This window comes from Mycteria americana, chromosome Z, assembly GCF_035582795.1.
Source record: "Mycteria americana isolate JAX WOST 10 ecotype Jacksonville Zoo and Gardens chromosome Z, USCA_MyAme_1.0, whole genome shotgun sequence".
Lineage (NCBI taxonomy): Eukaryota > Metazoa > Chordata > Aves > Ciconiiformes > Ciconiidae > Mycteria > Mycteria americana.
In genome coordinates, this window is record NC_134396.1 from 8,471,433 (window position 1) to 8,495,897 (window position 24,465).

The following is a 24,465-nucleotide window of genomic DNA, read 5'->3' on the forward strand; positions in this document are numbered from 1 at the left end:
CTAGATTAGCTAAATTGGCTCTGGGGTTACTAACTTCTGAGGAGTGGACACAGGCATCCCTCACATGGATGGAGTAATGTGACCCAAGATCTGGGCATCTTCTTAAGGACAGCAGACCATGCCAACAGAGTGGAGGGTTTAAAAGTCACCAGGTAGTGATGATGTGACATGAAGCATTTAGTTTTCTGAGGACTGTGTTAAACTGTTCAAACTAGATGTAGTATCTGAGATGTAGTATATGAAGAGTTTTCAGATAGGGGTGCTGCTTTTCCACAAGGGCTTCATCCAGGCTCCACTAGGATAAATTCATGTAAGTTTCCCCAGCAGTGGAATTTTCTTGCTGTTACTGGAATGGATCAGTTCTGGAAAGAGAAAAAAGCCAATAGAAAAAATACGAGAGCATGGCAGGGTGAGGAAAGAGACAGTGAAGTGCTCTTACTTCTGTAAGAGCATCCCCACAAAAAGCTAGCTGTTGATGTGTCATTGAAACTGTGTATGATCTCAGGAAGTCTTTCACAGGCAAGACCATGCCAAGAATTGGCCAAAACTTGCATTCGGATCCATAAGCTGATTTTCAGTGTGAGAACTGATACACAAAAATCAGCATGACTGCAGAAGTCGAGACTGAAGATTAGTGATCAAAATTAAACCTTAGCAACATCAGCTTAATTCTAGAGCAGGTCTTCCTACTGAAGCTGGGGACTCAGCTGTGGTGTAGTGTATGTGACACCAGGACTGGCCTGGGATCTCTGAAAAGCCTTGTTCAGAGGAAAGAAACTGTGAGAGAGAAGATAAGGAAAAGACAATTATTCTTCCAGTAAGCACTCTTCACAACTTTGTGCCAGCCCCAGTCAGTACATCCAAGCCTTGATTTATATGTCTTAAAAACACTGCACAGCTCCCAAAGCAGGCTGTGTCCCTGGGGAGGACTAGATGGGTTAACATTAAAATTCCTCAGCAATATTCAGCCTTTTTAGGGAAAGAAAAGCAGAATAGCAAGGCAGAGTGAGAAGAGACATACAGTAGCAGACAGACTGACTGACTCCTTTGGCTGCTGAATTGAGTGGAAGTGCATTTTCCCTGGTAATTGCTGGATATCTTGGTATTTCATCTAACATGAAGGTAAGACAATTGCTTACTTAATTTGTACTGAAGAAGTGAATATGGCAAGTGCAATGAAATATTAATTTATGTGGAGAAATACTTAGCTGAAAATGTAATTGGGCAGTGTTGCAAGAAAGAAGACAACTAAAAAACAACTTGCACAACAAAGCTGAGGAAAATCAATAAGCTCTCTTCTATTTCTTGAGCTGACTAGTGTAAAGATTGCAGAAAGAACAGCTGCATGAGCTAACGGAAAAAGCAGAAAAGCAAAGTAAGTTTGCTTTTGCTCCTCTTTTTTCAGGTGCTGGGGATTCTTCTGTTGCTGGAAGTTTCAGGCTTCTCTTCCATTTTCTCCAGGTAAATATTTCTTTAGTAAATGATATGCTGAAGGCTAAGCGTATATAATTTAACAGACAACTTCTGATGTGTGACATGGGGCAGGTCTTAAAGGGGTCTTCAGATACATTTCCTAGGAGAGGAGACACTGGTGTCAGCGCTGCCACTGCCATCGGTGGTGGCAAGAGTGAGGGATTACGGTGTCCCTTACCTCTGCCCAGCGGAGTCAGCTGCCCTTCGAGAAAAGAGCACACAGCGGTGGTATGAGCCACAGCAACGCACGTCTGTGAAACACAGGACAGGTAACCTGGGGGCAGGTAGCACCCTCAATGCCTCCCCGTGGCAAACTGGCTGTTTGAAGGAAGGTCTGCTGCACCCCATGGCACACACAGCCCCTGGCAGCTCCCTGCGGATCTCCAGATGTGGTCTGGCCTCTCCCTGCTTTGCAATGTGAAGCTGGTCTTTGAAGCTTGTATTATGGTTGCACAAAGTCCTTGCTGATCTTCAGGCTAGGTGAATGTATCTGGTTTCTTCTTTTCAGTGACCAGGAAGCCCAAGCTGGGGCTGATTTCATTCTTACACATGAAAAGCAAATCCAAGTGGTTTTAGAGGGAGCTTGATCATACCGCTAATTGTTATTGAAGGCCTGCTTTGCTGTTTAGGAGAGTTTTGCACTAATGCTTATGGATGGAAATCCCTGATGATTTTCCTCTCTTTTTTTTTTTTTTTAAATGCAAAAAATACTACTGGAGCAGCCCTTCCCCTCCAGTCCATTGCCGCTGGAATTCTTTTGGCCCTTGGTCCGAGTGCAATGGCTGTACTCAAAAACAGGTATAGATGGACACACCTTTTCTATACTCATGACTTCATAAGCATATGCTTTTTTCCCAGTAATTAAGGAGCCACTGTATCTTTAAAACTGCAAATCAGGTGTCAGACAAAAGCTCCAGCAAATGAGAAGGTTGAAGAACGCAGAACTCAGAAGGGAAATCCTCTAGTCTGTCCCCAACATGTTCCCTTTCAAAGCTATGACATTCACATTGTAAAATAATTTGTGCACTTTTTATTTTGGTGGTAGTTCCAAAAAGCTCAACTGAACTGTTCAGTAAACTGAGGCATTTCTCCGCTGATGCTGGTTTGTACCAATTCTGTTGATTTTTCATTAGTGGAGTCACATCTCAAGGAAAGAAAACTTCGCTGCGAAGTATTATCCTCAGTGAAAACAAGTTGATGATTTTTACAGTGCAACTCTATTGATGTGCAAGACACTTGCTTTTGATTTTCCTTCTCATTTACTTTGATGTTGCATCAGTTAGGGAGGGATTAATCAAAATTAAAGATGCATCATGAGAGAGTACTTAGTCTTTTTAGAAGCAAAAAGTAGCCCACTTGATGTTAGATTTTATCATCTTCCTTAATGACATTGTTTACTTTGAAGAACTTTAGCAAATTCATATCTGGCATGATTGGTCCTATTAAAAATGTAAAACAAAACTGAAATTTGTCAGCAGCTTTCTTTTGGTTTCAGTTACGTATTAGATTTTTGAACAAACCAGCCAAGCTTATGCATCAGTCTAAAGACCTTATAGATAAAATAGTTGTCTTTCTATTAACTTGAGAGTTTGTTACCATATTGTGGTAATACCAAGCGTGGTTGTGGTAATACCAAGTGTGGTTGTTCTCAGAAAAAATAGTGAATGTCTCATTTCCTTACAGCAGTAGAGTGGTAGCATTGTCTTGACACTAGTAAACTATTCCTGCTTTGCATTTGGATTTTCTAAGACTCCCTTGGTTTGTGTTCAGATTCGGAGACGGACAGTAGCAGTTTATGGCCAGTATGGGGGAAACCCCTGCTCTGGGGATGCCTTTGAAACAAGACCATGCACCCCCACAAGGGGATGCCCAACAGAGGATGGCTGTGGTGATCGGTTCAGGTGTTTCTCAGGTACCATCCAAGATCTTTTTCACCATTTTCTGGTCATAAAGTTAAGAAGATAACCTTGTTATCTTTGCGCTTTAGTAAACGGGCAATGACTTTCCAGAACCCTTAACCTACAGACAGATTTGATTTAGGAGGATGTTTCCTTTTTTCCAGCCTCGACTACACTCGTTTCTAATTTCATCTGGAGTGTTGTGGAGCTTTGCAGATAATTTGCTGTAGCCCTGGTAGCCTCTCTAAGTCATTCTGCCGTACTAATTTGCCCTAGAGCACAGGTTTTTGTCATTACAAGTGGGTAATTAAGGAATGCAACCTTAGATGTGATTGTTCGAAGCTGTTCTAGGCTATATCCAAACATCTTGGAAATCACCTGGATCCTGGAAACTAATGCTCCCTAAAACAGCCCTCGTATCCAAGCAGCTTCCATTACCTTCACAAAAAAGCACATTATCTCAGTAGGTAGACGTTTATCACAGAGGAACATGATAAACATGTTTTGGTGCTACCAGAGAGATAATCACAGTTAATCACAAGTGGTAGGGTCAAAGGATGAAAGCTCAGGAAATAAATCTAGAAGTCAACTGTTTTATTAATATATCATAAGCCTTGAATGGCTGTGGTTCCCTCAAGTGCTGTTTCTTTATGTCTACGTTTACTGTGGCTTCACAAGCCCTCCTGGGCACAAACTGTTCACAAACTGGGATCACAAACTGGATCACAAATTGGATCACAAACTGGGAGTGAACGAGCTAATTAATGGAGTAGATAAGTGGGACTTTTGCTTTGATTTTAGGTGATTTATTTTTAACTGAACAAACACTTCTCCTTTCCCCATGCATTTTTGCATTTTTGTTCTGATTTAGGTCAGTGCATTAGCAGATCTCTTGTGTGCAATGGAGATCAGGATTGTGAGGAAGATGGTGCAGATGAAGATCGATGTGAAGAGAAGATGACTGTATGTGATACTGATAAAACACCTCCGAATTCAGAACTTACAGGAGCAGGGTAATGTTCTGTGCCAGGCTCAGTAGTACTAGTGCCAAATGCATTTACATTTTTATTGTATTTACAAGCTCTGGCTGTACAGATAGGCTTCCTGGGCCTATGGTAAAACGTCCCATATTCAAAAGTGTTCAGTATAATGGCCTGCATCATGCCAGTGGCTCAGTGCAGCCAGGATGTGCAGGCCCTTTGACCTGAAGCACAGAATAAAGCTTTTTATCTTTCATTCCTGCTACTGAAAAACATCTTTTAAGATACAAAATGAAATGTAAACCAATAACACATGATCATCAGCATGGAAAAAATGAGCCAGCAATGCTCATTCTTTTTGTTCAGTGCTGTTGCATTTAGTACTGTGGATCCATATGGATTTCTGTTTATACATCCCATCTGCAACCTAGCAAAATAATTATCTTAAGTTCCTTTCGCATAGCTGTATCACTTGGTATGCGATATAATTGAGATATAATACAAAAAACATTTTGGAATGGATGCCCTGTTGTTTCTGTGTTGCATTAATTGCTGGAATGAATGTCTTAATGTTAAGAGATACTGATATGTGTTCATTTTTGTTGACAAATCGAGAGCAACATTTTGCTTTCCATATTGCAACATGCTATGCACACTGCAGTTCTACAGGTATAAATGTCTGTCAGTCGATACCCCCTTTTCTTGGGTAAATCAGCTTATGATCTTAATCTGCAGATGCAGCATCCAGTTATAATGGCTCTTTAATTTTTGCCTCCTGTAAAGTAATTTGCTGCCTCTCTGTCTTAATGATCTTTCATGTTTTTCTTCTTGTAGCTTTGATGCCATTACTGGTGAGACTAGGGGAAGAGTCATTCATACAAAAAGCTTTGGAGGACAATGCAGAAAGGTCTTTAGCGGCGATGGGAGAGAATACTACAGGCTGAGTGAAAGCATTCTTGCTTATACTTTCCAGGTATGTTTCCATTAAGCACAGCTTTATATTTAGAGTCATGATTAAAACTGGGAAAATGATGCAAAGCTTGTAGGGTCTCTTGGCAGGTATGTTTCCCTAAGTGCAGCCGAATGACACCTGTTCCCTCTCTGCAGTTGCTTATTATTTTGAAATACAAATTCTTGTATATCTTGCTAAAATGAAAGGAAAAAAAATTGTAATTCCTTGGATGTGATTTCTAATTCTCTCACAGCTCGACTGAATGTAAAGCCATCTCCTTAGTGTAAGTAGTGGCCTGCATCGCCCTAAGAAATGTTATGTGCACAAGGCTTTGCGGTGCTTTGTGGAGATCTTCCAGAGATATGCTTTATTTGAAGTTACTGTCTCAGACATTCAGTTTGTCTCATGTTTATCAAAAGCATGCCAAGTAATCCTTAATGTACTTTACTTCGTAACGTAAATGCTTAATATACAAATATAAAAAAATATATATATATGTAATGCTTTTCCAATAGTGTTCAGTACTTTTTATGAAATCTGAAATGGAGTCAGCCTGAAAAACACATTGGATTTTTTGCATCAGGAAGGACTTGCTCTACTTTATAAGTTATCACTTTTACATCCTTCATGAAGCTCTTTATGCAGAATTCTATCTTTCATCTTCTAGGTTAAAATTCAGAATGATTTCAGTTACGAGTTTTTCAACAGCACTTGGTCTTACATGAAACCTACATCGAGAACTGAAACATCAAACAATGCAGGCAGGTTGTTAAGGCATAGCGATGTGCACCACAGTCAAAAGGTATGTATACAGTTGTCACTGTGGCTTAGTATTTTGCATAAACATTTTCATAATTTTTTTTAACGTGCTTTTATAGTGAGATGCAAATATTTATTTTATCCAGATATCTTTGACATAAAGTACATGACAGAAAAAATCCATAAAATCTTTACAAAGAGATCACTGGTTTCGTTATCAATTAAGAAGGATTGGCTGCTGTTTTTACTTTCTCAATTTTACTTCTGTATTAGTAATTTATTTATTCACTAGCTGTTTTCCTCCCTATTTGAGGAAGGAAAACATTGGCTTCTTCTCATAATTGAGTAATCTTTTCCATTTTCTTCTAATGATTTGCTGCCTTTTTTTTTCTATTATCTCTGTCAGTATCTTGGAATGAAAAAATCAAAATAATTCTGTGATTAAAGTTAATTTATTTTACAATACATTTTCTACTAGTAGAACTCCAGTAAGAGAGAGATCTGGTGTCGTAAACAGCCAGGAAGTCACAGTGCTTATGCCTTGACTTATTTAAAAAGGAGCATTATATAAATAATTGGAGAGCAACTCTCAATTATGACGTATAACCTCTATCTTATAGCAAATAAAATCAAGTAACAAATTTATAGATTTTGTGGCCCCCAGACTGACAGAGGACAAGCTCATTTTACCAGACTAACAATTACATATTTTGAGACTTAGCATAGCAAAGTTCAAAAGCAACTTTGAGAGGCTGAGGTGAACCATATTGTATAGGCATATAGGATTTTATAATTCAGCAGCATCCTCAAAATGGCTAGAGCCCCGTACTAAAAAAGGCTCCTCTACACAAAACAGAGTGCAAAGAAGACCTCTCTAGTGCCTCTGATTTGCTTTCAGATGAGGCCTGTTAACCTGCTACTGCCAGGCTTCTGGTGTTAGAAACCATCATTAGTTTTGAAGAGTGATATTTTCCTTTCTTATTTGTCCTTATGCTAGCTTTCAGGTACACAAGAGGAAAAGAAAGATGTTGGAGCAATTATAAATAAAGGTCCAAAAGATATTTCCTAACTTCAGGGTATTCTTTTTGCATTCACCAACTTGCTAGACATATCTAACAGCTCTGTAAAGCTGTTGGTTAGTAGCCAATATACCGTGCATGTCATGTGGCTAGTAGGAACCACCGTGGTAGTGACATGGAGCATGACTGACATCTTTTCCTTCCCCCAGAGTAAGCAGCTGATGGTTGTTGAGAACAGTGTGGAAGTTGCTCAGTTTATTAACAACCGCCCAGACTTTCTCACTCTTGCGGAGCCCTTCTGGAAGGAACTGGCCAACCTTCCAGTCATCTATGATTACAATGTCTACCGAAGACTTATTGAACAATTTGGAACTCATTTCTTACACTCTGGATCTCTAGGAGGACATTACAAAGTTATTTTTTATATGGATACTGACAAAATGAAAGCAGAAGGTAGAGTACTAGAGTATTTGTTACAAGAATCAAAGTAATAAACAAGAATAAAAATTTATTTGCATGTTCTCCCAGCTAATATCTAAAATCAAGTAGTGAATCACTAGTAAATTCTACTAGTGACCACGGCATTCTCTTCACAAGCAAAAGAAAGAAGATTAGAAAAAGTGCTCAAACCACAACATTTAGTTCCAGGTCCACGTCTGTGACCTGCAGTGCTCTGGGTAGCAAAGATTTGATAGTTGATTCAGGACCTTATCAGACAAAACTTGTATTCTAGTGCCAATCTAAATCTCAAATAATGTTAAAGCTTAAAAGTTACTTGGCGGTGAAGGTTGGGTAAAACTGTGTAAAGCAGAATAAATTACAAACAGTGCAAACACCAGAACGACACATATGATGGTACTCAGTGTGGAGCAGTGCCGTACAATTAGGCACTGCTGAGAAAAGAGAAGGAAGAAACAATAAACTTTTTCCAGATACACCTCCAGTCTCTCAGCCTCCATCCATAGGCTTTAGCAACGCATGGACCTTCCCACAGGACGTGCTGGTTAGTTGCCTTCTAATTTATGCGTAATACTTCATGACATCTCGAGTCAATGGGAAACTCGGAAATGAATCCAACATACTTTCTGCGTACGGTATTGTTAACGGATCGATTATCTGCAGGTCTGAGCATAACAGACATGCACCAGTGCACCACATCAGGCTGGAACGCATTCATTGTGAGAAAGAAGAAAGTAGAGTGCTCCAAACTGGATGAACTGCTACAGACCTCTTCAGGTAAATGTTCAACAGTGACTTGTACAGTTGTCACGTCTCCATCTTTCATCTCCTCCTAAATAGCTGCCAAAATGAGGAGCAGGTGCTGATAGCTTTGTTGAACTCTATCTTAACACGCTGAACTCAGACACCAAGTGCCTGGTTTAAAAGGCTCTCCAGCACTCATCAATCATTGCTAATGCTTTCCCAGTAACTAGTGCTTTTCTGGAGACCCTAAGTCAGAGCTGCCAAGACACCTGCAAAACCAGATACTTCTTATATATTATCAATGTAGGAGCTCTTGATACAGGCACAGGTGGTTGATCTGCACTAAGGAGTCCTTTCACTACTTGCTACATAGTTTTTGCATGTATTGTTTCTATTTCCACTTGTAATTATAGCAATGCTGGTATTTTCTGTATTTCCCATCCTGAATCTACAGGAAGCAGTGGTAATAAGATTAAAGGAGACCCCTACATAGAAGGAGGAAGCCCAGGTGCTGTTGCTGGCCTTAGTTATCTAGAGCTGAATAACCCTGCTGGGAACAGTCAGAGATACTCCTTTTGGGCCCGATCAGTGACAGACTATCCCAGAGTAATTAAACAAAAGGTAAGGCTGTTTTCCTGAAGTAGAGATGAGCAGATTGGATCACCTCAAGGGGAGAAATGATTAAGCTATAGCTGGTGATTAATCAGGCTGTAGTCTGCAATCATTTTGTTTTCAGATCACTTCATAAAAAAAGAAAAGTTCACAGGAAGAAAATGCCATGAAGCTAACGTGATTAGTTGCATCACAAATCTAAGTCCTTTGGCAGGTCAATACCCACAATCTTACCAGCCTTCAGTGACTTTAGTGGAGTTCTGCTTAAGAATAGAGGGTCACCCTAGCATTGGAGAAAGCCCAGATTTGAGATAGCCCCTTTCCTGAAATGCATGTTGGCAGGTCTGCGTAGCTTCCACTCAGCTTGCCAGCTTCTTGTGTACCCCTCTTATTCCTCCTCCTTCTGTCTGCATCCAGAAGTTCAGCATAACTGGAGATTCCGGAAGCCAGGCGTTTCAAAGCTGGGCATGGCCATATTCACTGCTACCTTGTCTAAGTCCCTTTTGGGAACTGCCCACATACTGAAGAATCTTCTTCAGGAATTTTTCTGATTAGAAAGGTTTCTAATCAGAGATTAGAAAGATTTCTGTCAGGAAGTTTTCAATTAAATGTAAAAGCACAGAATTTCATAAAATAGGCAATAGAAATGCAAAATGTTTTTGCTTATTGTTACCTTCAATCACTGCTCAATGAAATATCATAATGGGTTGTTTAAATGACCAGCTTTTTAGGCTGGGAATAGCTGGGTGAGAATTTGAGTCACTGTACATTGGTGGCCTGTGTTACATTTTTATCTCAACCATAATCTCATAGCTCAAATATATTTTAAACATGCCTAATCTACCACTAGCTTTAAGGGATGCTGTTAAGCAGAGCTGACTTTTCAGAAAAAGGCTAATATTAAATACTAACATAACGTTTTAGCTAGCTAGCTAGCAAATTAGAGCATCTGTCAAATCCCATGTGCAGGAACATATATCACATTATTTTGCGTGATGAAATGTGCTTATAAACTCTTATATCCCAAATAGAACTATTTAACATAAATGTTTCTCTGCTGTGTGTAGCTAACACCATTATATGAGCTGGTAAAGGAAGTGCCCTGCTCCTCAGTCAAAAAGCATTACCTAAAACAAGCCATTGAAGAATATATGGCTGAAAATGATCCCTGCAAATGTCAGCCTTGCCAGAACGGCGGTGAGGCAGCCGTAGAAGGAACTCAGTGTATGTGTTACTGCAAGCCTTACACCTTTGGAGCAGCTTGTGAGCTGGGAACTCTCGTGCAAGATCAGCAAGGTCAGCACTCTTTAAACTTGTGAGAGTTCAGAAGTGGGAAAGCGTGCTCTCCTGCTTCCAGAGTCTGTTTGTCCGACTGCACAACCTGAATGAGTGGCTGATGTGCAGTGGCTGCTTGGGTCAGATATCGCTGGAGACATACAGTGTGGGGAGGGTCATGCTGAGCCTGAGTCTTTGCTTAACATGTCCAAACAGTACTTAAAAAAGAACTGTTTTTATTATTATTGTTGAATGAAGTGGACAATACTAACCACTCAAAACGTAACCTTCTATAAATAAGTATATATGCTGAATGAATGAGTATCAATAACTTCAAAAATTTTTGCTTTTTAGTTAGTTGTAGCTGATAGCTGTTTTTATGTTCTCTCAGACTCTGATAACATATAGACTCCATGGAATTATACTTATGTAAAAGGCAAGTTTGGGAAAGGTGAAAGATGAGATCATTGCAATCTGGAATTCTCTGTAAGGGCACAGTTTGGACCATGACTAGCTTTGAACAGCCTGTGCCTTTAAACCACCTACAGAGTGATTCCCAAATGTTGCATAGGTGTTGTTGATGGACACTGGAGCTGCTGGTCTTCCTGGAGTCCTTGTTCAGGGGGAAGGAAATCAAGGAGTCGAACCTGCAACAACCCCTCCCCACGTGGCGGTGGGAAGGCCTGCATAGGAGAGCAGCGTGAAAGCAGACCATGCGAAGATGAAGAGTTGCAGCATTTTCGGTAAGCAGAAAGAAACATTTGGAGCACGACTACAGGAAGATATAAAAATTTATTTCAGAAGCTATTGAATTCAGGGAGAAGATCACTTACTGAGCTTTCATATTTAAGCTGAAACAAAATGAAATTCAGAAGCTGTGAATCTGATACAAGGTAAAAATAGAAAATGGGGTAAAAGCCAGTAAACTTGACGCCATTCTATTTAGCACTCTCTCAGATAGCCTGGCAGTGCCTGGTTAAAGTATAATTGTGATGTAAATACGCATAATAGTCTTGAAAATGGGCTTCACTGAGAAGTGTAGAATTTTGAAAGGAAGGGAGATTAAATTCAAACTAAATCGTACTTTTGTTTGCTTCATAGCTTGATTGAACCACACTGCTTTGATTTATCCATAACTCCTACAGAATTCTGTTCACCTCCTCCTCTCTTGGAAAATGGATTTATTCAAGTAAGTTATTTCTATTACTCTGTTATCTGTCTTATCCCTACCTGCAGTGTCTCTATTACAGTTAATACAGGTATTCACTTGCAAATTTGTATTTATCTTGGTAAGCTTAGTATCAGAGCTACCGTATAGCAGCTCTCTCAGCATTTCTCCCTGGCATTAGCCAAGACTTCTTTCTAAAAATAAAAGAAAACCAAAAAAGCCCCACCCCCAAAACCAGAACAAAATCTTTGCTTTTCTGGACCATGGTACCTACAGAGAAAAGTAATCTACTTGTCCTTTACCCCATACACATACAAAAAATTTTATGAGCTACGTGAATTACATATTAAAGCACAGGAACTAGAGAAAAAACAGCGCAGAATGTAACCTGTCCAAGGTCATCCAGCAAGTCCATTGCAAAATTATAAACAGATTTTAGGAATCTTCACTCTACACCCTGTAACTCACCATTGCACTTTCTTGTTCCCTGGTGAAACTATGATCTGGCAAGGTATTTTGCTGACTGTAACTTGGGCCTATTTAAAAAGGGAGACTAAATTCCTCCCTTGGAGGAATGGATTATGCCTTCTCTGTGTTACAAGGCTGTCTAGAGTCTTTTTGGTCAATAAATAGGTAAAAGGTTTAGTTCAAAATCCATTAGTTGTCTCTGCACAACTGCAACCTGAGGCAAGATCCACAATTTTGTGCTCCCTCTTTTGCCAGTGAAATTTTTTACGGGTAATCAATAGTTGTCTCCTGTATTGATCACAAACTAAAGGTAAAACCCTGCAATTTGTGGAGTAGTCTCAATTTTTCATAAGATCTCTCCTTCGAAGAGAGTGGGATATAAAATGAGAAAAGACTTGTGTCTTCAGGTCCAGCTCTTTTGAGTGGCCATACCAGATTAACCTTTAGCAAGCTGATAACATGCCATCCTAAGAATTAGCAAAGCCATATACTCTCCACTGATTCCCCCCAGAAGGCTCTTCAAGAGCTTATGTTCCTCCTCTAATGCTTGATAACAGCCATATTTGCAGTCAGTTTATACACTGGCAGGAGAGCGCTGTTTCATCGCTGACGTACCACTGCCAGAACCCTGTCACAGGGTACCTTCAACTCTAACCCTCCCTTTGGTAAGTTAAGATAGCCCAAATATTCTCTATTCTACCAAATTATTTGCAGCATCGTCTCCATTTTGATCACATTTACTGACTATTGATAACCAGAATTGCCCCCAGTATTCCAGACACTCTCATCAGTGCGTTGTAGAGTAGCATTAATACTTCTCACTGTCCTCAGCTACTGCATCCCAGAATCAAAGGGAGCTCAACGCCACTGGTGGTTCTTAATTTCACCTGTTCCTTTTCTTTCAGAATGCTGAAAACTCATACCCTGTTGGGAGAAGCATTGTTTATGCTTGCAGACATGGATATTCTCTTGTTGGTGATCCTGTTGCTAAGTGTGGCAGTAATTTGCAGTGGCAAGTTGGAGACAGATATTGCCACGGTATGTCTAACTGGTTCTTGTTCTGAAATACAACTCCATTCCTGAATTCCAGTGAAACATCTCTGAACATCTGCTTTCCAACAACAGGGGAAAAATACACACCTGCACTTCCCAGTTCCCTAGACATAATCAGTTCTAAACTGACTTTTATGTTTAATCCAGATATTGTAGTAGTGAAGTAGAAACGTGCCCATAAAGTCTGGTTTTAAGGGAGACTGGAAGTGAGGGAGACTAAATTCTAGTCCAGGAATTACTTCCTGTGGAAACAAAATTTGTTGCTTAATTCAGTCCTGTGACTATATCCAAGAACCATGGGAATGAGTCTATGTCTAAAACCAATCAAAAAGGTCCAGTGGGCAGCACTGGGCAACCACAAAGTTCTCAAATAACTGCCTTGTCATAAGAACACAACTCAAAGGATCACTTTACATCTTGGATGATCTCCCCACTTCACTCTTTTTCTCTAACCTGGTCAGTAACCATTAGGGTTTCTTTTTTCCCCTGCATATTTTATTTCTGAGTCAACTTTGAGTGTGATCATATAGACTTGGGAATTTTCAGACCTGCAGTTCAACACCATCCTTTCCTGCTGCCAGCCAGGACTGACTGCCCACAAATGCTAGTCCACACTGTTTAAATGCCATCTCTTGGTGTATCAGTACATGGTCTCCCAGGGTCCTGTATTTATGACCTCTCTCTACTGGGTTCTTACTCTCTAGTATGAACGCTCAACAGAAGCATGGGTCCTAAGCAGTCCTAAGAACAGAGAAGCCCTCTTCAAGCTAGGGCTGGACCTGCAGGCCGTAGGAGAAGATATTGTCACTCTGTCCTTGGTATTGCACATGTTTGGCTGTTGTGATGAGTTAATATCCTGTGCTAACATGATTGATGTGTTTCTACAGGAAAATCAGCTAATCTTACCATTCAATTTGTTAAGGAATTTAGGAGAAGACAAAATACGTTACTGCTTTCTTCAATCCACTGATTCACTGTGGTTATCTCAAATGCTTCAATTCTTAGAAACCTCTTGTCTCCTGCCTGTCCTGGAGGGGGGTTTGCAAGGAGAGCCATGGAAACCTGTGTATGAGATCGGTGAGAGAATAACTCTGTCCTGTCCACAAGGCATGCACTTAGAAGGGGCACGCTCCGTTTTGTGCGAGCCCAGTCTCAAGTGGTCTCCTGACATGAAGACTATCCAGTGCAAGAGACCAGGTAAGCCATTGCAGTCCTCCAAGTGGGATGCAGGAGTTTCTTTCCTGGACAGACTATGGCTTATGTGGATAAGATATAGACAGAGCTGTAGCTGATATAGTGATAGAGAAGCCATACTTATATCACCAGCAGGAAGCACAGAAAACGAGCGTGTGTTTTCTGTGGGCTGTTAAAATAAGATGCCTTAAGACTTTTCTTGTGAGGTTTCCTTACGACTTTTTGCTTCCCACTCCCCTACTGCTATCAAGTATTTTCACGAACCATAGTTTAAGAGATTGCCTGGGATGTATGCTGCCTATTCTGCCACCCAAGTATACTTCACTTTCCACCCACGTTGTGTAACACCACCACCATGTGAGCCACACCTTAGGGATACGGCTTTTCTATCTGGAAGCTGTTCAGTGCACCACAACCTCTCATGGCAGAGAAGAACAGGGCTGGATGACCTCCTTTTGCTCATCTGACAGTCACACAGCTGATATGGAGTAAATCTCCAGGAACTGAAAGCAATGGGAAAATGCTGCTTCAAGTTCATGGTAACAGCAGTTTAACCTCGGGGTTGATACTGGCAGGCACTGGCAGAGAGGGAAGTGGGCTATAGCATACAGCAGCTCTGTGTAAGTCATCTTCTCCAGTTATGGAAGGCAGATGAGGCTTTCTCCTGAGCACTCCTATGATGCTGATCAGTGACACACAGGCATCCAAGCAGCTTGCTGCTTCAAGCCAGTCACATCTTCACTTGAGGTCCCAGATGTTCTGATATCCTTGGGGAGACCCTTGCTTGGGGACAACAGCCACTGCTGTAGAAGACTAGGCATGTCTCCTACATTTCATGTCTGTCTTCTCCTTATCAGCCAACTGCTGCCTGAGGTTGCCTCACCTGAGGGAAAAGGCAGGTGACAATCAGGCTTAGACCTCAAAAGGCAACAGTCCTGTGAGATTCCCAGTGTAAGTCACCTGCCGCTGCGTCATATCCACATGCACAGGAAGCATAAGGATTTCAGAAGGAATAACATAGCTGCACATAGACACCTCACAGCTGCTGAAGTGCTAAAGTACCAGTGCTGAAGTACTGTTGCCAATTACTCCTTAGGCTTTGCCTTAGTGACTGATTTTAATCTTTTTTTTTTTTTGGTTACATCATGTATTCAAATTCCAGTAATAATTAGAAACCGTTTCAAATGCTTCCATCTTCAGAAACAGCTTGTGCCTGGCTGTATGGCAGCTTTACATTAGTACAAAAGTTAAAAAACAAAAAAGGAACAACAATTAGATCAGAATAACAGTTAGAACAGCAGTTAAAAAAACAAGGAATATGAGATGACAAGGGTAAAAATTAACAAGATATGTATACACAGACACAGTGGCACACATATGTTTGGATGATAGTATTTAGTCAGCAAGAGTGTCAGTAATGGTCAACTATACAACCAACAGCCCCAGGGATGGAGAGAATGCAGTGATTTTCGGTGGAAATTTCCCCTCTGCAGGAAGACAGGGTTATGCCTGCTGTCTGTATTGCAATGCACTGCAACTAGGATTTAGCAAATTCTTGCCATTACTTGCTACAGAAATCTCCAGAGGAATGTTTAGCAAAGTCTTATTTCACTTTCAAGCTTGGAATACAACTCAGCACTCAAAGAATAGTACATGTGCAATGATGAAAATTCCCCAAGAATCACTATTGCTTTTATTTTTAAAGTTAGTGCAGATTTAGGACTACTGATGGAACTAGTAGTTTTCATTACCAACAGTGTATAAAAATATTCAGGTTCACATTTCTACATCAGACTGTGGAGACTTAGCTTGTCTAGTGACAATAGTGAAGCCAGTAACTCTGAAACCTAATGGTAAAGCTGTTGCCAGCTATGATTCAGCACTGCTAAATTTAGCAGAAACAAACAGCTGCTGCAGAAATTAGATGAATGTTTAAGCTTGAACATAGTACCTGTCTCCTTCCATCTGACTCATGACCTGTGGATAAATTACTGAACAGTAACTTTGCAAAGTGGATCATATTTTTTTAATAGTGTTGATTCCTTCCATGCAGTAGATACTTTTAATGAACATGCAGGATGTGACTTTATGTCATGGTTGTATAATTCAGTGCCTTTTAAGCTCAACTGATAGGATAATTTCAGAGTAGACCTTTAACAGCCCTTGTTTTTCTGACCCTTAATAGCACTGTCTGTGTTCTTCTACTTCAGTGCCCAGTGTGAAACCACAAGTGACAGAGCCTAAATGTCAGCCATGGGAGAAAGTACATCAGTTGCAATGTATATGCAAAATGCCCTACGAGTGCGGGTAAGTTCAGGCTGAATTTGGCAATGACTTTCTCACTTTATTCAAGACCAATTAAATTTCTGAAGTCTTCAGTCCATGACAGATGAGAAAGCTTTGCTCATATGAGAAGGAGGCATTGTACTTTGTTTGCTTTACAGCTCAATCAATGTCCTGTTCATCACTTACCTGCCTTGTCAGAGCTGTCAGTGGGTTTTAGCAGTGATGGAATTTGGTTGGATGACAGAAGGTGAAGGCATAATTTCAGCTCCACTTGATCTGTGAAATAGATGGAAAAAGATAAAATGATATTTTGAAGATTTAGAAGATTGAGGAAAAGTTAGAATAGAGGCCCCTGGGACATAAACCATCAAAGCTAGCGAAATAAAGCAGATTTCTTTTCCCTTCTGAGAGACTGGAGAGTTATGAAAGGCACAATAATCTAATCTCCCATTTACACAGCAGTTTGCACAGACCAGTCACGTTACCTTTCCTGACTTTGTAACTTGCTGACCAGAGTTTATTGTTTCCCGTTTGATCTAAGCCTATATTCTGCAATAAGCAATGCAGAAGAAATGTAAGGAAATTAGTAACTCTCTCAGTTCTTTGCTAAACATGGAGGTAACAGAACCAAAGTGGAGGAGTAACAAGAAGACACCTGAGACCACCTGGTGCTGATGGGAGATGTGCCAAAGAGCTCAGCACTCCAACAACTGGGCTGGTTTGCATAGACTGGATGAAGTCTCCTATAAAGTCATCACAGTGGGTGTGAGCTCTGGATATGAAATCTGGCCAGGTTTATGTCACAGCAGGAGCTGAGGAGTTTGGAAACTCTAGGATAACAGACCAAATTTATCTTACCCTTGTGTAGTAGGAGGAAGAAATTTTGAAGTCATCTCAGGAGATTTCACGGTAGCAGAACTTCCCAGTGGAGGACGTGTACTTTCCATCAGCCACATAGTTCAAGAGTGCCCAGTGAACCAGAGCATGGTGGCTCTGGTTCTAAGCCAAAATTAGCACACTTTCAAATCTGAAAATTAAAACTGGTGAGCTTAGCTCACGTTTTGTAGATCCACTGGGCACTTCCCTAGGGTCTGAGGCCATTGTTTTGCATGCGAAGATAAGTGCCAGGTTTGTAACAACTCTACTGAGACTCTAGTCCTCTCCTTAAACACCTAAATATTTTCAATAATCTGGTCCTACTCTTTTTGTCTCAATACTCATTAAAGTGAGGCAACAACCCCTCCTCTATTTCACAGGTGAGTTGAGGTTAGTTACATAGAAGATGAGGGGAGTCCACAGTGCTAAGGAAGGCCTTGGGCAGAGTCACAATAACCTTGGAAGTTAAATGAATTACATTCAGTTACGCATTCAGGCTTCAGTTATAATTAATCTACTACTTGCCCGTTTCTATTTTTTATAATTATGTTCAAAATGGCAAGAAGATAGATAACAGTCATTTCTGTTACCTGATGCCATCTTTTCACTCTGTCTTGAAATAACACATCTAATAATAGAAAGATAAATCATCAGCTGTCAAAGCAGACTACTCTACCAGCCTGTTAAGGCTGTAGGAGTAAGGCACGTAAGCCAATCGTGGTCCTTCCTCAGAGAGCAGAAGTAACTTGGCTTGCTTTGCTGTGGCAGTGACTTTCAAGAGCAGCCTCTGCTCAGAAGAGAGCTGGGAACAAGACTTCACATGGGAATGCAGGAACACCATGGTTTCAGACCCATCCTACATCCTTTCAGTTTCCAAGAGACTAGCAACCAAGACTTCCCGGGACAGCACAAGAACCCCACAGCAGGCTGGTGAGGGCTAATCTGTCCCTCATGATGTGGTGCCTTAGGCATATCCACATATGTGGATAATTCCCAGGCACAGCACAGGAGTTACTAGGGTCAGGGACCATTCCTATCTAATGCAGTCCCCATCTTTTGGGGGCAAAGAGAGTTTAACAGTGTGGACACCAGCTATTCTGTGTGAATTGGCCCTAGTGCAAGTAAGGGGTCAGTGCAGTTAGTGCGACGAAACCTCAGCCTCCAGTAGCTAAAGACTATCTCCACAGTGGAACATGAGATTTGATAATTTTTAAGTGCTATCCCCTCTTTTTTCCTCCAAATTTATTTGTGTAGCACCTATATCTCTCCTAAGAGTTCTTGGCCTGTGTTATATTAAACCTTACGGTGTTGAATATAATTTTAAGAAGTTAAAATAATTTCCAGCATACTGAATTTTTCACTTTTTAGTTTCACCAAAAGTTGCCTGCCTCTCATTGTAGGTGAAAGGGAGAGAAGGTATTTGCTGACTTACATATGCTATTTCATTTCTCACAATATGTGCTTTCGTAAAAGCTTGTTTTTATCTAAGCCTTCTTTTTCAGGTAAAAGGTACTGAATGTCTCACATTCACTTTACACAAGGATTCTTCCTTGCCTCTAATAATTTTTATTGCACTGCTGTGATGATCTCAGCCCTGTAATATCCTTTCTCAACAATAAGTGCAAATTACTGATTTCTCTTATGAGTACAGATTCTCCATCCTTTTTCTTATGCATCTGAACATGTTGTTTTCCACTGGCTTTCTCCCAGCTGACCCAGCTATAGCAAATATGTGAAGCACTCAAGACAGTTTGAGGGATTATACTGTAGTGAGAGATTGGCAACATGGACCATGAACTTCCTGGGTTCAACCTTTGGCAACTGGTTAAATCAGCCTCCCTCCCCTCTTTCGGGTGTTGCTAAAGTTGTACAAAGCAGCCAGATGAGTGCACTTGTGTCTGGCTTTAATCTTTTCAGCTAAATTAAGCTGTCTTGTAGACAAAATTTTGACCTTAAGACTCAAATATTGAGATTTATCACTCAGGCAAATGAAGAAGGCCTCTGAAAAATTTTAAACATAATAAGCAACTTAATAGATTAGATGCTTTCCCTGGATCACACTTTGTTCTTCCAACTTTAAGATGATATTTAAAGATGAAGTTTTTCTTATACTTCTGCCTGTAAAGATAACTTTCACATTATAAATCAGTGCACCACTAACTCATAGGCTGTGCAGCCAGACGAGCAAACAAAATAATGCAGACAAATGCACCAGCTTCATTTATCAGCTGCTTGGTGCTGCGTATCCTTTGGGGTGCCCTCTTGTTGTACCTCAGAATAAGAAGGTTAACCTCATTCTTTATGTTAACAAAAGAGCATTAAGGAAAATTCAGGCAATGAGTTTTTACTAGGGATTTAGTGGCTGGTATTTTGACTATGCACAGCAGTTAAGGGAGCCATTGCAGTTGAGGATGCTACCTTAAGGAGGAGATGTAATGCAGTTAATAATCTTTGAAGACATATTTGGTTGCAGGTAGATGCAGCAAAGTTTTCAGGCTCAGCTAATGAACTCTGTGCCAAATTTTAAATATTTTAAAAGTGAACTATGTTACAGATAGTTTAAACTTTCTGTAAAGCCAGCTCTTTTAAGAGGCTTCAAAACCATCTCTCAAAGAACCATTCCCAAAGCTTGGAGCAGGCACTTTTCCTCGGTGCCTTATTTATATATCTACCAAAACCCAATTCCTAATTCCCAGGAAAAAAAAAAAAGAAGAATTACCTTAACACTTGGCCAGCAAGTCAGCAAGGTTTGAGTCAGGGCTTTATTATTAGACCTTCCCTCTTTCAAATTCCTCTTCCCTGCTCTGACAAGCCACTTTCACAGGGACTGTTACCCTCCCCTTCAGGCAGCCTCCTGAAGCTCATTAGGGCCATTTGCCTGTACATCATCAGCCTCTCCTGCCCACCAAACACCTGTTCAGCGGAGGTTGACCTTCGGAACTGACCCATTATACACTGGAAGTTTCTGTGGGAGGGTTTGTGAGCTCAAAAGGAGGAGCTGTGCTGCAAATAAGCCTTTGGAGCCATATTTCAAAGCTCTCCATCTCCTGGGAGCGCACTCTCATACTCTGCGCAGCACCTTACCTGTGGCTGTGAAGTGCCTCCAGGAGAGCACCGGCATGCCCTCCTCTGTAGAGGCACTTTTTTTGTTTGCTCCACATGGATGCCACTGATTGCATTGGGAACAAGTGGAGAAACTTGGGGTTTGAGATTAAAATCCAGAAATAACGGAAGGGCTTTTTCCTCCCCTCCTACACTTACAGCATGAAACACAAATGGTAACAACTTCCTGGAACTGTCCCCAAAGCAAATACTGTTTAAGGTTGTCCAAGAATTGTTATTACCACTTTTACAAACTAATTTTTGTGGGTGTTAGAACAATATCTGAATTTCAAGAAATAACCAAGCAAATTCCCTGGCTAAATAGAGCAGGTTTTTCATAAAATTTCTGTGGACATGTATGTGTATTTCCAGAAATATCTTTGGTCTCTGATGTTGGATCATAACATTTTATTTAGTAAAAGCTGAGGCTTTTAACGGACAGTAGAGAAAAGGCCTTTAAGTATAGTCTAATGTCTTATAATGAAGAAATGCTTATAAAATATTTTCATATATGTGCATGTGTGTATATATCATTATATGTATAGGAAATGTTTTCTGTGTATGTACTTAGATGTATGCATGTGTAATATATTAGAGAATAATTGAGATTAGAACTCTTTTTAACTAAAGTCTCGCTCTTACTGCTACTGAGGTCAATGGCAAATACCCAGTAATACTCCTGTCCTTCAGAGGGGACAGATCCTGGCTCTGCTGAGGTGCAGCATCCCATGGAAAAGGAAGGAGTCTGAATTATGCACATGTCTATGTCTCAAGTTGCCTTGCTGCACTCTTAGGATGTACTTCAATGAACAGGGAAATTGGAACTGGACCATGAATGTTTTCCACTCCTTCAGCTCTTTTTAAGAGGTACCAAGATAAAACACATTTCAATAGCATGATCCCTGCTTTTGTTTTCAGTCCTTCCCTGGACACCTGTGCTACAGATCAAAGAACCAAGAGAAACACACCTTTAACTGTTTGCAAGATGCACGCCTTGGACTGCATGGGCAGAAAATATTCTCTTACTAATGCAGAAAACTGCAAAATACCTCAGGCAGCTGAAATACCATGTGGATCATGCCGTTCGTGGGAAAAATGTGATGGTAAGAGATTTTTCACAATTGTGAGCAAAACTGTTTATATGACCAAAATGAAATCTTTATCCCCAGTTATGCATCAGCTGTAGGTCTGTTCTGCTATGGTATCTTCAGACCCTCCCAGAAGCACCAGGCACTGCTAAGCTAGTTCAAACCATCAGCCCAGTGTTTAGTGTCCAGACATGTCAGGAAGCTCCAACCATGGAAAAGTAAACCCTGCAGGATATCGTAACAAAATGCACTATCTACAGGAAAAGCTTATTCCTAGTCCCTATTAAGTGAGTTACCCTGTTGGTCCTCTGGAATTTTTGGGTGAAACCCTTGCCCTACTCTTTTTTCACTGTATCTACCTGTTTTAAATTCCTTAACACAATAATTGTGGGAGTCCTTACTGCCCACAGGAATAGCTAATCCTTTCCTGAAATTTGCTGAGCAGCATCCCCAGCAGTATCTTGTGGAAAGGAATTGGGTGTCTTATTCTATACTATTTAGGAAAGCCACTTACTTTTGTTTGTACTTCATTGCCTATCCCCAGTTTCTGATATTATGATCAAAGGTGAATGTCTCTTCCCTCAGAGGAAATAGTCCCAGTCCTTTGCAATCTGTCCGCAGTGGAAGTTTTCAAATTCCCTGATCTAATTTCCCTGAGTGTCCTACACTACATTGCATTTAATGGAGGGTTGCCAGAAATGGGAAGATAAAGGAGTAAATTAGGTTTTTAGAAGTGCTCCAGATAGAGGCACAGTTATTGTCATATTTTGAAAATAAAAAAGATTACTTGATAGGAATTAATCTATTTTGTCTGACAGGGTTCAACAGACAAAAATAATAACAAAAAAAGATAATCAAAACTGGCTGGAACTTCAGCAGATACAAACACAGGCAAAAAAATAAACATACAACACCAAAACAAAGACACAGTTATGAAAAATAAATCTCAGATGGGGCCTTCTTCTTATCTGATTATTTAGCTGTTGTCACTGACACAACTACGCACATTTATTTGTAGGAGTAGATCCTTTGATCTTAGTGAAACAGCCTGTATGTAACTAAAGATACCAGTTGTAAGTGTCTGCATGATCAGTTTGTTACAGTCCAAGGACAGATCTCTCATCTTACATGTTATCTGGACTTGGGAGCAGTAGATACATGAACTGGTTCAAGAAGTAACATCAGAGAAGTCTTTGAGAGCAATATCTCGGGCACCTTGAGCAAGCTTTTCCCACAAGCACGATCAGCCTCTCCGAGCAGAGGAAGTCCCAGCAGTGCACCACTCATTTCCACTTCTAGTTTATCCACCGAACCTGAATATCAGCTAATGTTACTTCAGGTTAGGAAAAGAATCATAGAATCATAGAATGGTTTGGGTTGGAAGGGATCTTTAAAGGACATCTAGTCCAACCCCTCCACAATGAGCAGGAACATCTTGAACTAGATCAGGTTGCTCAGAGCCCCGTCCAACCTGACCTGGAATGTTTCCAGGGATGGGGCATCTACCACCTCTCCGGGCAACCTGTCCCAGTGTTTCACCACCCTCATCATAAAACATTTCTTCCTTATATCTAGTCTGAATCTACCCTCTTTCAGTTTAAAACCATTGCTCCTTGTCCTGTCACTGCAGGCCCTGCTAAAAACTCTGTCCCCATCTTTCCTATAGGCCCCCTTTAAGTACTGGAAGGCTGCTATAAGGTCTCCCCACAGCCTCCTCTTCTCCAGGCTGAACAACCCCAGCTCTCTCAGCCTGTCCTCATAGGAGAGGTGCTCCAGCCCTCGGATTTTTGTGGCCCTCCTCTGGACCCACTCTGACAGATCCCTGTCTTCCTTGCACTGAGCACCCTCCAGAAAATGGCTGTCAATCCTACAGTTTTGCTGGAAACATTTTAGTCTGGTTTTTGCTGAGTCGGATGCCATCCTGAGCATTTTTCCTCTGTGCTTTTTCTTAGCGCAATCCAACAGCTGTGTTTGTGACGAAGACGGGCCATGCGAGGAGGGAGGCATCCGGATCTGTGTTGAAGTGAGTGACTCTGCCACCCGTCGGACCATGACCGAGTGCGAGGCTGGACGGCTCAAATGCCAGGGGGAGACTGTCACCCTTGTCAGCATAAGGCCCTGCGACGTATAGAACAAATAAGATACGTTACGGTTCGTTTTGCTTATCACCATGGGTTATGTCAAAATGTGTCAACTCTTGGGCAGGACATACTTCGAACTTTGCTCTACCAAATGTAAGCTCTGCTTTGAAGTCCACTGCAACTGATGAGACTGTGTGCATCAGCTCTGGCTGGCTCTGAATCACGGCCCGAGGCTCTTCGTTAGGCAGTTGCACTCGCCACTCCCGCTCATGACAGGGCTCTTGCTTAGGCCTCGGACTTAGTACTGGCAAGTTTATTTCACATTTCCATCAGAATTAAAAAATGTTGCTGAAGTGCTATTGCCAAAGTAGCATTTATAGTGACGGATTACAGTGTCTAACATTGTAAATACACTTTACTTAAAGCCACACAAATACATGCATGCACTGATTAGATTTAGATTGCAGAAAAAAAGAATAGGCTTTACAAAGTAAGACACATGATTCTTCTCTTCTAATAAATTAACTTCTTCCTACTGTACCTTATTCAGTTGAGCAAGCACTATGCACAGCACTGAGCCTGTCATTGAGCCTGAAGCTCTTAAAGGTCACAGTGATGTGCATTCATAGTAAAGTCAGCTTAAAGTAATGAGAAGACTTCCTATGCTCGCAGTTTCTCTTACACACAACTGCTTCATGAAAAATCGCCATTTTACATTGTCATAACTATCATCATGAGCTACATTTGTAAGCACAGGTAACGCCATTGTATTTGTCACATGAATTTATATTTGTGCCAAGACCAGTTTGCTTACAGACCATTGCATATAGAGGCCTTCCACCACAGCAAAACTTCCTCAAAGGCAGCTATTAGGGAAAGCGTACGTTCACAGAAATGGAGACACTCTGCATACAGTTCCCCTGGTGATACCTTTGGACAGTCTCCTAAGACTGTTCCTAAATAAAAGGAGTGTCTTAC

General features: G+C 40.9%; 1 protein-coding gene across 1 annotated transcript; it reads left to right on the forward strand.

The window, feature by feature from the left end:
- Positions 1 to 1,116: 1,116 nt before the first annotated feature.
- On the forward strand, positions 1,117 to 23,546 carry C7 (complement C7). Its single transcript, XM_075488611.1, is given in 18 exon segments — positions 1,117 to 1,122; positions 1,406 to 1,461; positions 2,196 to 2,271; positions 3,244 to 3,385; positions 4,243 to 4,384; positions 5,186 to 5,324; positions 5,971 to 6,105; positions 7,291 to 7,534; positions 8,204 to 8,317; positions 8,739 to 8,905; positions 9,964 to 10,192; positions 10,743 to 10,914; positions 11,273 to 11,360; positions 12,713 to 12,845; positions 13,866 to 14,057; positions 16,265 to 16,361; positions 21,237 to 21,421; positions 23,359 to 23,546. Coding segments are annotated over 18 exon segments (2,505 nt in total).
- The last annotated feature ends 919 nt before the right edge of the window (positions 23,547 to 24,465 follow it).